The sequence below is a fragment of the Cyanistes caeruleus genome, chromosome 8 (genome assembly GCF_971803275.1).
Source record: "Cyanistes caeruleus chromosome 8, bCyaCae1.hap1.1, whole genome shotgun sequence".
In the NCBI taxonomy this organism is placed as follows: domain Eukaryota; kingdom Metazoa; phylum Chordata; class Aves; order Passeriformes; family Paridae; genus Cyanistes; species Cyanistes caeruleus.
Window position 1 is genome coordinate 27,153,624 of NC_141708.1, and position 13,977 is coordinate 27,167,600.

Genomic DNA, 13,977 nt, shown 5'->3' on the forward strand with positions numbered 1-13,977 from the left:
AGCCAGGATTTGGACTGAGACACATTCTAATGTCCAACAATCCACAAAAGCGAATGTAGATTTTGAGAAGCTTCGGTGGCTTCTTGTAGCCTAGATGAGAACAGTTGCTCAGAATTGGTTAGACCAAATCCCATCAGAGGATAGCTGGATGCTTTGGTCCTGCTAATCCGAAATTATCAAAATACAGATCACTAACACATTGCCTTGCAGCAGTTTTGCTGCCTGTGTATTCATTCAAGATTTAATTATTTAGGGCAGGCAAAAGCTATTTCCTGTAATAGATATTTGCCTTCACAGCAGATAAAAATGGTATTCAGTTTGGCTGAGGAGAAATGTGTCACTTACCTTCTGATGGGGAATTACAGCCCTGGGAGAGTCAATTCTGGGAGCTGTGGTTGAAACTGGCACTGGACGTTTAGATCTGGGGATAAAAAAAAAAAAAAAAAAAGAGAGAGAAAATAACAGATGTGCAATCTGTACTCCTATTTTTCAGCTCTAATTTCATGCCAAAAAGCTGCCATATCAGGACTGAAAGTTAAGTGTAGCCTAGACTTTTTCTGTCTGTCATCAAGCTTTTCCTACATCCTCATTTACAAAGGTATTAAATGAGAAAAAGTTTGAGAAAGTATCTCTGAATGATGAAAATCCACCAGTTATGGAACCAACCTCTGACTTGGGAGATCATCTGTTTTCCAATACTTGTGACAAAATGCATTTTCATAGGTGAAAGTCAGCCACCACTAGATAAATTCAAATTTGGGCAGCACTCTGGAAAAAGAGACTTAAAGATGTTTTAAAATGCAGAGGATAAACTTTGGTACTGAGGCATCTCTAGATAACTCCTCAAAAGACTATTATTTAATAGCTTGAACTGTATAACTACAGCTGCAGAGACTTAAACCTCTCTTCAAGAAGAAACACGGGCGTCATTTCAGACAATTGAGTTTCACAATGAGCAGAACACTACTGAATTAGCCACTACAGGTGTGTCTTTCACCTGTATTTGATAAATATATGTCCTTGATCATTTAAATAACCCAAAAGAAACCCCACTAAAATGCTCTGAAAACATACAGTTTGCCTTTTTATTTGCATAACAAAGAAAGCACAGTGGCAAATGTCATCTGAAAGCACTTCTAGGATGCTCAGGTAAGTGAAGATGTAGTTGTGAGAGGTGTTGTGAGAATCTGCCTAGTGGTGAATGTTCCTGAAATCATTCCAGTACATATGGGATCACCAGAAAAAATGAAATTAAAAACAAAATAGTCAAAAGAATCAGAATTATGCAAGTAATATCCCATTTCCAACCTACAGATCAGCATTATGCCTCTAATTCTAATCTTTCAAAAGTACGTTTCAAAATTAGGACCGGTACTAGAATTGAATAAATATACTTAAACACTTACAAATCAAGTAGAAGCAGCTAAGACATTTTTAATTGTTTGCTTTAGACAGGAGATGAAGAAGGGAAGACATTGCAGAGGCTTAGAAAATAATGAATGGTAGAAAAAGGGAAATAAAGCTACTCTTGTGGACATTGAATGGAATTGAAAAGACAACATGTAAAATTGATAAAGGCAAACATCTTTTTCTAGGGAACTTGATTAACCTGAGGTGAAACTCATTGTTACATGACATAATTAAGACTATGAGAAATTCAGAGTATCAGAAAGGATCAAACAGTTATACTTAACAACAAAAAAACCCCAAGAGCTGCTTTAGATGGGTTATAATAAGTAAACATACAGACTCTCATTTTTCATGGCACAGCTTAAAAGACCCTCTGTGTTAGGTTCATTATTTCCTAACTGAGGGCTGTGCCGCACTTTCCTCTGAAATACTTACCAGGGGCATCTATCAGAAAGGGAAAGCTGAGCTCAACAGGAACAGGACTCATTCCCAGTGGCAATCCCTGTATTAATACCCAGCCCCATACTCAGCTCTGGTTTAACTTTAGCTGCCGCACATAACACTTTTCCATAAGCAGTAGTGAATGTACAAAAAAAGACCACCTAGGAAAAAGGAGTAATTCTTACAGAAACTGGAAGATTTCCACTTAGAAGGTATGGAAATTTTGCTACTTTGAGAGCTGAAAACAAAGCTGATATAATAGATGCCTACCATACAGCCAGGTACTATGAAAATGAACACAGCCTGAGGAAACAATGAAAACTGGCATTTTGTTAAACAATGTGTAATTAACCTGTGAAATTCACTGAAAAAGTGTTCCTGAAACAACAGGCTAGAAAATTGTAATTCATACTCACAGCTGAAATATATCACAATATACTCCCAAGATATAATTATCTGAGAAATAGATACCTTCAAGTTCTAAGAACAAGAGCTACTCACTAACTGCCTAAAACAAACTTTCCTCAGGCAAGTTATCTTCCCTCAGGAATTAATGCCATACTCTTCCTCCAACCATTTTAGCTTAAGAAGAGAAATGATAGATCATATTTATGAGACATGCACATGTATCATGAAAGACAGCAAAAAAGAGAAAAAAAATTAACTGCAGCTCATAACATAGGACAGCTGAAAACTGACAGTGACAGTTTATCAACACACAAAGATGTAGGGGACAATTCTGCTCCTCTTACCATTGTTTCTGAGTAATTTCTGAGTACATCCAGTTATTTCTGTGAGGTGAACTGGTGAACCTGGGCATACCATGTTAAGTGTCCCCGTGCTCTCCTCACTGATGAATTTTAGTGCCAGAGTTGCTTAGCACTGTAAATGTGGTTTGCCACATACAGAGGTGTAGCAAACAACCACACACTACATGTTTGATGCTTAGCTGGAAAACAGTTGTATTACAGGAAAGGAATTTATTTACCAGACTATTCCATCACTTCTGATGTTTACTGTATGTTTAGTTTTTCCTCTCTCATTACCTGCCCACAGAAGATGATGCTAAAGACCTGCATTTCTTCCACATTAGTGATAAAATACATCTGTCATTCACAGTGTTAGCCAAGATTTGTATTTGACAGCAACTTGGAGTTTTCAAGATGTTACTTGAAAACGATGTTCCTACACATCATTGGATGTTTATAGCCTTGATATTTAAAAACAGAATAATGAGGCTTGCTAGATCTAGCAGAGGCTTGCACAAGAGAAAAGGGCAGAAGAGGTGAAATCAATTTGTGGAATGAAATTGTATGCACTTGCAGAATAAAGTGATTATTTACATAAGTCATTACTCCTCCAGGAAAAACATCTGCAAGTTCAGAACATTCTTTTTTTTCTCCCTCACTTGCTAGATGGATCAAATCCTGCAGCAACAGAAGTTTGCTTTTCAAGTCATTATGATGGTGCTGTAGCAAACATATGTGTTGACATTTTAATCCAGTGATTGCCAAATTATTTTATTTTATTCCAAACACTTAAGGGCATACCTGCTCAGTAGGGCTATGAGAAGGATGAAAGCCCAAATTTCACAGATGACTGTGATAATTTTAGATTTTATGTTGTAATTTTTCATCAAGATTCTTTTTCATATGCATTTAATTTGATTTCAACTTTCAGACATTTTCTTCTACATTTTCCAAGTTAAAGATGGAAAGAAAAACCTCTTTTCAAAATGAAAACTTAGAACAGTTCTAATGATGATCAAATACATTCTGTTTTTTTTTAAACTCTCCTCCTTTCCACAGATACACTTCTCTCCCTCAATACTGGTTCTGTTTTCTAATGAAGTTCAAAACCAAGATGGATGTAGTTTTGCAAAGCAGTTCAATTCTGATAGCACTGCTCAAATGACTGCCAGAATTTCTTCTTGTTCCCACCTATACAGATCTTTAATTGAAGAGCACTTGACTTCAATCCTGTTAATTTTGTACTCACAACAAAGGTTTATTATAAGCCAACTGCACTGAGGAGTGCAACTGCTGCCTAAGAAAAGCTGCCAAGGAGTTCTGTGATGCACTATCAGTTTAAATTCCGTCCTCAGGGGAGCACAATATTGTACTTGCAAAGAGGTGACATGATCTATGAGATTATAGCTCTTTTTCATCTTCATGCAGCTTTTTTCTATTTCATATCTTCACCAGTCAGTGTCTATCTTTTCTAATTCTCAGGACAACTAAAATCAACATTTCTTTTTTACAGTATGCTTTTTCATTTGTCATTTCATGACACGTGAGCGCTTATTTACAACTTGGATATCTTAATAACTGTATCCTAGGATTTCAACTACTAGAAAATGAAAAGGCATCACATGCATATGGAAAGGTAATAAAACATATTAGAATTTAAAATGCTTAGAAAATATTGTACGTACTTTAGCTATCACCTAACTGAAATGGAGGCATTCTGTAGTAGAGAAGGTGGGCACAGAGCAGGATGCAAAACAAAACATGTAGAATAGGGCCTTCTGATATATATATATATGTTTTAACGCATTAACATTCCTGAAAATTTGCAGGGGATGATTATGGGAGTGTCAGGGAGAGACATAAAAAGATGAAATATTACTCATGGTTATCAATATTTGAGGTGTCCATTTAATAAATGCTAAGATATTAATGTCCCAGTTAAATCTTCAGCTAACCAGTGAATTAGGCAGCCAAGCAGAAGCTGATACTTGTTTCTAATCCTTGCAGTGAAAATCTTGAGTCCCATGATACTGTGGTGTAATTCTCTGTGCCCTGTCTGGGACATCCGCAAGCACTCTTAGTCACTCCAATGAGAATCACAAAGACAAAGCCCTGAGCATTTCACAGTACTTAAATACAACTGTGATCACTCTGGGCCTAGGATCCGACCTACTTTCCCTCTCTCAGGGTATCATCTGTGCCTGCAATAAAAATGAAAAATACTTCCACCAGCACTTTTGTTCTGTATATATCAATGGCAAATGCAAATATTAGCATTTGGTTGGATGACTGATTCATTAATTATTTCCCTGCATTATGCCGCACTCAGATTGCGAGTTGGACAATTACACTTTCCAGACCTAATGTTCATGCCCACAGCAACATAAGGACAAAAGCTTGTTAGGCATAGAAGGCATCAGCCCAAAAGGAAGCAGCTATCCAATAAAAAAGCTGTTTGGAAGTATGTAATACCTATTTTCCCTTAGAAGGAATCTGAGTCAGAGGTAAGCACAAATATTAAGGGATAGAAAGGGAAAGTGAAAAGGAAGAAGCCTTGGAGATTTTTGTGAAAGGGAGGAAGGGATGTGAACTGAAGCCAAGATGTGAAAAGATGAGATTTTTCCAAGGCTCTCCTGATCTCTCTTTGACCCTTTCTGTTTCTCTGGCATGAGCACAGTCCCTGTTGCATCCTCCTAACTCCTCCCCTGCTGTGGAAAACCCCTGCTTTCCTGAACTGCCACACAATCTGCCCTCCAGCTTGTTCCCTCCTGAATGGAGTCACTGGCTGTCAATGCCTCCATATGCTCTTAATTGACTTGGTACTGACCCCAACATTCCTCCACCCCAGCAGCTTCTATGGGCAAACAGGGAGGATATCCAGTATCCCTGCAGCTCTGCCCTGGGGGTGACAGTTATCCACAGAGTACCAAGTATGAACGCTCAGCACATGTCTGGCACTCACCCAACACACACAGCAAGCTCCACACTTAACCTCCAAGGAGCACGGACACCTTTACTCAAGCAGGTGACTTCTCTGTCTCCTTCATCCTGTCTTTGCACTGTTTGTAAACCATTTCCAGAAATCTCCTCCACATATCACTACTGAAAACTTGGGTAATCCATAAAAAATGTGTCCATTCAAAAATCCATTAAAAATTTCCTACTAAGGCAATTTAATTCCATTTCAAAACTTGTTTATGCTGTCATGGGCTGAATTTGTATGTGGATTGCTATTAACACTGTTGAAGAAATACATTTATTTATTTCAAATTTTTGTGCAGCCCAGTGCAGACAAACCCACAATACTCTTGAAATATTCAGAAATACCTAAATCAATATTGATTATAAATAGGAAGCCACTACTCTCACCAATAATAAATTGGTTAATTGCAGAATTTGCATTGCCTAGTTATAGACAATGAAGGACCAGAATCAAAAACAAGAGGCTGAAATGCAATCAGATTTATCAGAGAGGGATCAAGGCTTAATGGCATAAAAACTTCAGCTATAGCAGCTCACTTGGAATGCAAAGTTTGGCATAATTATGTATTATTAATGATTTAATTATTAGATTGGTTATTTATAATTACTGAGAGATGCTAAAAATCTACTTAAGGTAAACATATAAATAATAAAAATATTTGTTCATTTAAGATCATTGGAAAAACGTTTGGGCTAGGAAATTATCTAGTAAGTAAAATAAAGAATTAGTAATAATTAATAAAAAGCAGAAGATGCACTGAATAAATATAAAGTTCTTTGATGTAACCTATCATACCCTGGTCTTAAGATGTGATGCAACTCTCCCTAGCTATCATAATAAATAAGAATTTTGAAGAATTTAGTATCAAATATCTAAGTAAGTGCTTTAGTTGAAAAATATTTGACATGAACCAAAATTAATTCCTCTTCTTATTCTTCACCTCCCATGCAAATAGTGCACCTGAGACTTTGACTGCTCCCATTCCAGTATCATCCGGGTCTTCCTGAAGTCCTGCAACTCTTGGCTTCTTAGCAGCTTCTTTATGGGTGAAAGCCATTCAGGTGCAGATTTCAGAGCAGCAATGGAGACTGATGCAGGGAATTGCCCTAAACAGCCAGCTCCAGATTCAGGAAATCACATTAAAACTCCAAAGATACAACGATTCTCAAAAAAATAACATCAGGCTTTGTAACAGCCTTCTGTTCACTCAGAGGAGTTCAAGTGTTGTCCAAACCCGAAGAGATTTCTAACATGACACAGAAAAAGTCTGGTTTTCCCCTTACCACTGAACATTTTCTAAAAGCAAAAGCCTAACTCCATATACTTCAAGCATCCTGACCACATTAGTTTCCTGAAGCTATTAATGAAGTATATTTGCTTAGTTAATTTTCCTGTAACTCCTCTTCATTGGGATGCAGACCTTACAATGTCTTATGGCTTTTAGAGCACTTCTGATGAAGATATATGGGAGAGAAAAACTAAAAAACATGGATAATTAGACCTTAACTGCAGTTACCTCACTTAGGCCTGCACTTTCTGTTTCCAAGCTAAAACACTTCAGTAAACTTTCCATTAAGATCTGTATCAGAGATTTTGACTAAAACCCTAATTCTGTGTCTTGAGACTAAGTAGATAAAATTAGCCAGGAGTTGTCAAAAGAGTTTGTCTCCCTTGGAGGTATTTGAGTGCTGTTTGGGGTTGTCATTATGTCGATGCAGTAACATCCCTGGGCCAGCCTGGGCACAGTGCTCAGCACCGATGTGCTTCAGCAGCCACCAGACAGGGACAGCACAGACACCAAGAGCTGCCCAACCCCAACAGTGCCCGACAGCCAGGCTTAACAGACCTTGGTGTATCACTGCAAGAAACAATGGGCTGCCAATAATTAAGAGTTTGTGTGAGAAAAAAAAAATAGGGCAGACAACTTTTATAGGGGTTGGTGGGAAAGAAACACCATAGTGAAAAGGATCCAAAGGAAACTAAAAAACTCATAGACACAAAGAACATCTACAAAACTGATCTAGTAAAGCCTCAGTGTTTTACCTGATTGAAAAATTCCTCATTCCACATCTAAAAAATACTTCCCATCCACTCTAATTAGCTTTAAGTGTGTAATTTACATTTTTCCACGACTGTGTTTAAGCTAATCAGCATTAATAGGAAAAGGTCCCAGCCTGAACAGACTATGACCTTGTTCTCTACTGTAACATTTTGGCTAACATATCTACTTCCTCCTTGCAGGAACTGTTGTCTGAAAGAATACAACTGCCATGTATATTTACTAAGCTGTGTCAGCCCACTGACTTCAGTGAGATGGGCCCATGGTAAGTGAAATATAATATGTGAAAGAATTCACATGGAGATTATCTTTAGGGAATCCAGAAAATACTTCTCATATAAAACGATGAATTTTAAACTCACCTTTAAGCTGGTATTGGGGGAGAAAAAAAAGTGATGTGCACTCTGAGAACAGTTCTAATCCCCAAGTAGAATCTTGTTGCAATGAAAACTTCACTGCCCTTTAAAGCCTTGGCATATATCCACAGTTTCCAGGCTCTTTTCTAAAACTAACAAGGACACTTTATACAGTGAGTGTAAATAGCAATGCACTCAATTAAACAGCTCATGTAAGGAATACATTTGTATTTATTGCAGTGACTGATATTGATACTTTATTTCATTTTCCATGGAAACAGATGCTCATTAATTTCACCAGCACTAAACCTTACTACTCAGAGAGAGTAGCTCACAGTCCTGTCCAAGTGATAGCCTGACATCTGTAAACAAATCCTACTGTCCTCTCATACCTGCATACAGAGACAATGGGGTACACAATGGGAGTCACCTCTATTTCAGAGGGAAGGAGGACCAACTCAGTAATACAGTGCAGCTTCCTTAGCCCAGCAGTGGGATGTGTCTTTTTTAACACTTCAAGCATACAGGACAACCAGAAGGAAAAAAACCACCTTGGCTATTGGTGGCAGATGACTCTTGGATGTTCTAGAGTCACATGTCTAAGCAAAATAAGCTAACTAGTATGGCATGTCATATCCACCATTAGTGTTCTTTTTTCTACTTAATATTTTGAATAGTCCAACTAGTTCAGACCATGCTTTCATCAATATTGTGTATATAGTTCAAATTTACCCCAAACTGGGGCAGATACCATCTTATAATTCTTCTGAACATAAATACAGCCCTATTCTGGTTCTGATTTAAATGTGCTCATCAGCAGAACTAAAACATGCACAGAATTGGTTACTACACACAGCATTAGACAAAAGACAGCAGTTTACAATAACCACTGAGTTCCCCTTGCTTGCAGTCTGCTGTCACCACATGCTTTATTTATAGTAGGCCTGAAATAAATACTGCAGGATCAGCCATCTTTTGGGGCTGCACAAAAAAGGAAAGCTATTAAATATTTACCATAAGTCTCTCATAGCCTCGTCTCTGACACTTTCCCTTTCAGTAGAGAAAAGAATTATTTAGCTCATGATTTTCCAGCAAAAGACAGCCAATTGTGACTGTCTGGAAGTGAAGGGCAGCATCACTGGCATGGCCTGGGAGGGGGAAGTTTTGTCAATGTGCACCAGGCACAGAAGTCTCCACCATCCACTGCTCCTCTCCAGCAGCACAGAGTGATGCCAAAGCGGAGCCTTGGAGTGACACAGGAATGTTTGTGCCAGCAGAATGAGGCACACTCATGTTACAGCACTTTCCAAAACTAAGCCAGTACATTTGGTGAATCCTTTCCAAGGAGGCTGATCAGATTACTTGAGTTATGATCAAATGAATATTGTGGATGCTCCAGTGAAACATGTTGACAAATAATGCCACTCTCTTTTTGCATTTACTGTGCATTTAAAAAAGAAATCCATTTGTACAAAATAAAAATAGACTTTGCATGCATTTTGTTTTTCACTATGAACTGAATACTGCATGTCCCAATGTTTATGGCCTAGTATTTGTGGGAGAGACAGGCAGTTAAAGATGAACTTTGACTGGCCTAGAATTAAAATGCCTGAGGGCAGCTGCGTAGCTCAAGTAACTGATTAGAAACTGATACTGAAAAATGACTGAGAACTGCAGGAGGTCAAAAAAAGACTAAAAGCAAAGCAATGTCTTTTTCCACCTCAATCCAGGCCATTTTAGAGTATGATCATAGCCTTCCAGAGCACGGTCCAGCAGAACCAGCACCAACCCCACCTCAGTACATCTAGAGCAATGCAGGTTTCTAAGGCATAAGCTGCATCTATAGAGGTATACAACACTTTAGAAGATCAGCCTGGTTTTCCTGAGTGCCTCATGGGAGTTCTGCTAAGTAATAGTGCACGGTGCCAAAGACACTTCTCTCCTTCTCCTCTCACTCCTGCTCTTTTCTTCAGCAAAAAATAATTCACTTCCTAGATGTACTTTGTCCCCTAAATTTAAGGAGGCAGTGCTAGTCTGGAGGGTCCCAGACATTCCCAGATCACTGGATCACAGGTCCCTTTCTCCAGGCATCATCCAAATACTTCAACTTTCTGGCACTTGACCGTCTGCATCTCTTAGCTTCCCAGAAGCAGCAAAGGGAAGCATGCTGCAGGCTCTTCCTGAAAAATAGAAAAATAGGCAGCCAGACAATGCAGCTCAAGCCCCTAACACGTTGTGGCTGCCTGATCAAACCTCTGGCATATCTGGTGAGACTTCCAGTCTAATTTTGTGAGTTTATGTGAAAACATAGCATGGGTGAGGTGATAAGAACAATTTGAAGAGGGAGTTTAGGGAAGGAAGTTGCCAGAAAACACTTGACATCCACAAATTGCTGAACCCGTGGCTGAAACATGAAGAATGCCACTCAGGCCAGCACTGAACATTCATAGAAGATCTGTGTTAGTGTGCCTTGAACAATGCAAGTGGCTACTTCCATTAAAATTAATTAATACACAAAATCAGAGAATCCTATTGTTTAGGCAGGCAAGTATGAATGGGGGCTCATAACACTTCCCTTTTATTCTATGATTGATGCCTTGCAGGTGGATGTCCTGCACAAGTGCTGACACCATGTACAGCTTTTCTTGACAGCCAAATTAAAACAATAACCAGTTCCCCACCCTGAACAAAGCCCACAGGGAATGAAGTGTTATAATAAAAGTGAGTAGTAGCAAACACAGTCTAAAGTGTCAGGTAATAAACAACGCTCATGAAACCTTCATGGTCACAATCAATAAAGGGAAAGGCCATCGCACTTGAGAGCCAAGAACCATTAGAAAAATAAAAAGCTTTCTATCTCGGAGCATTTACATTGAGATTTCACATTCTACTGCTTCTTTCATGGCCTTATAGATTAAACAAGCAAGAACAGTTCTACTTCCAGCGCTGCAACAACGAAACCAAGCCATAGATTGCCTGGTAAGGCATTCCGTGACCTTGAAACATATTCTGTAGAGCCATGTGAGTACTCCACATACATGTCCAATATCATCACAATTCAGAGCTTAAGTTTTCCTATTGCAACAGTCAATCTCCTAATGCACATGTGTCTTTTCCATTGGAAAGGATTTCCAGCGTTTCCAAACTTTTATACAAATAGGATAAGCGAGCACTTCCATCTCTGTGCACTTTATGGCAACTAGGGCTACTTTTCCATAGTAGTAGAACACTCTGCTCCAGTTTCATTGCTGCAAGCCACGTCTAAAAAAAGTCAAAGTGATCTCTTAGCACAGTCATTTTCCTGGTAACCATGTCCCAGGAGATTTTGCCTCTCTTCTGTCTTGTCCATATTTGGTTGGAAGTTACTGTCCTTTGTCACTGCTACCTTCTTTTCATGTTAACTGTTATTCCCTTCACCAATCCAATATTTGTAAAATTTTTTTTGCTGAAAAAAAAAGGATATTGCATTGTAAATTTTGGGCAGGTGACTAAACTGTCAATCTTTTTGTCCTTAGGTAAAAAAAACCCTAGGAAAATCCATTTGTGTCCAGGGGAAAAAATATTTTTTTTTAAGGCAAGAATAATATAATTTCCTTATTATAGTGGAGATGCCTTTTGTTCAAGGCATTGAATTGATGATAGGGTCCTATGTGTACATCAGTTGGCCAATATCACTTGCAGGGTTTAGCTTCTATTAGTCTGAGTTGTGTAAAGCAAAGCCAGCTTAATGCCTCTGACCACAAGTTTTTTGAATAGCCCCATGCCATCTAAGAAAAAAAAAAAACATTAAAAAAATTGCTTTTCAATCTTTTTCATTGGGTTTTCCCAACGAGGCTGAATGGACAACCAAGGCGAACTAATAGCCCACACATCATAAGGCAACTGGAGAGGAGACTCCATTAATTGTATAAGTTCAGAGCAAAAACATGATCTGAGAAAATGTTCATTTGCTAAAGAGAGCTGTTTCATGAACTATTTATGTTTACTAGTAATTAATTTACTTTATGCCATTTTCCTTTTTTTTAAAATGGATCATAGTTCATCTGCATCTATTATCTATGCAAGCATATTTCAGTCTGTTGAAAACTCCATTACTGTTTTCTTTGGTTGTTCTTTATCCATAAAACTTGAGTATCTGAATTATATATTATTGTTTTGGAACCAAGAGACAGGGCACACCTTAAAAAATGGAACAATAAACAAAGACGAAAGCAATTAATAAAGGTACTTCCACTAGTTTTCTTTTTTTTTTTTTTTTTTGAATGATGTGACCACCATTAGAATTGCTGGTGTTGTAATTTAGAGTTCAGCAAATTAAAAAGCACAATGATTACTCAAATGAAACATCCCTGGCAACACCTGATCACAATTACTGTTTTAAGTGACTTGTCTCTGTGATATGCATTGGGATAATCTGGATTTGTTAGTCATGAATTTTGGAAATCCTTCTTCTGTGTCTAAGAAGAGTTGGTTTGTAGCTTTAAACCGTTTATGTGAGGCCACAGAGGCAGACACCAGAGAACTTTTTAGATTCAATATTCAGGAAAATTAATACCAAATGTACAACAACCCAAAGCACAATAAGAAATGTTTTCTCTCAATGCAAAAACACAAAGGTTCAATAGAAAAACAGACAGACATGCTAAAATAATCAGAAAGGATTTTTCTTAACTTTCAAATAAAAAATATTCAGAACAATCTAAATCTCTGTAAAAAAAGATATAATGCATATATTTGTAATAACCCTATCACGTAGAGTGAAAAAAAAGCTGGAGTGGGTGACAGGATGAGAATTCCACTACATTCATCAAGATAGTGATTTTCTACTCTATCTGGAACACTCAAAGTGATGGAGGAAAATCAGCCACACACTTTGTATTATAGTACCCTGTCCTGTCTTGGAAGCTTCATCTAAACTCCTCACTCTTTAGCCACTAGTCTGTTCCTGATACTGATTATCTCTACTGCACATTCATGTATGAGATTTTTTGGTATATTCTCAGAAACTGTACTTCCACATTACAGTCTGCTTTCTGTACTTATCTTTGCCTACCCTGTACAAAAATGATCTTCTTCACAATGCAATAAAATTAGCACTAACTTCTCTTTCTATAATTATAGAGCTTTAAATATTAATGCATTTATTACAGAAATCCTCTGTGCAAGGTTATCTAACTTGAGAACAAGTTTCCTTGGAAGCAACATTAGCCAGCAGAAGTTAAAAGACCTATTAACTACCTTCTTAATGGCAAGGCAACTTTTATCACATCTCTATGATAAAATCTGCCCTCTCCATGTTCTACTGCCTCCCCTTCCTGCACTTGGGCTACACCTTTCTTATTCAGTCAGATGAAGAGCAGACTTTCAAACTCACAGGTGGCAGACCATTAGCACAAATTCTCCTGAGGTTCCTCCCATGCACTTATAACACTTGTTCTGTTTGTTGTCTCTAGAACAGTTGCTCATAAATTAGCCAAACTAAACTGTGTTTCCCACATGAGAATAACCAAAAGAAACCTCACTGTTGGATTCATTTAACAGAAACTTGAAATTACATCTGTATTCAATAGGCAAAATCCCATACAGACACTCCACATAACCATTCTGTTTCTATAGGAATCCATGCTGACTTCTACAAGAATCAGATCAGATTTTGGCTTTTTGTCTCCTATCTGTGCCATGAGCACCACAAATATATCTAACTGCCAGGCATAAAAAATTTGCAACCTTCAGTCACAAGTTTCATAGGTTGTCTGTAGTCATGCAAAGAGTTTAAGTTATACCAACATACTTCTGCAGAGTGAGGCTCAGGTTATGGCTGGCTGATTTGATCTTGTTCTGGGCCTCCAGGTGGGTCATGCTGTCAGTGTTGACTCCATCAATGGCCACGACAAGGTCCCCCTGGTTCATCTGCGACTGTGCTGCCTTGCTGCCAGGGGTGATCTGTGTGGGAGAAGACAAAAGAAGTCTTATCCTGAT

General features: G+C 38.2%; 1 protein-coding gene across 7 annotated transcripts in view; it reads right to left on the minus strand.

Moving 5' to 3' along the window:
* LDB3 (LIM domain binding 3) overlaps positions 1-13,977 on the minus strand; it is a 116,270-nt gene that overhangs the window by 65,050 nt on the left and 37,243 nt on the right. For all 7 annotated transcript variants that reach the window (XM_023930277.2, XM_086900905.1, XM_023930280.2 and 4 more), the window contains 2 exons: positions 13,790-13,941; positions 346-421 (listed from right to left, as the gene is read on the minus strand). In XM_023930277.2, the coding sequence (XP_023786045.2) occupies positions 346-421; positions 13,790-13,941 (228 nt within the window). The remainder of the gene's footprint in view (positions 1-345; positions 422-13,789; positions 13,942-13,977) is intronic.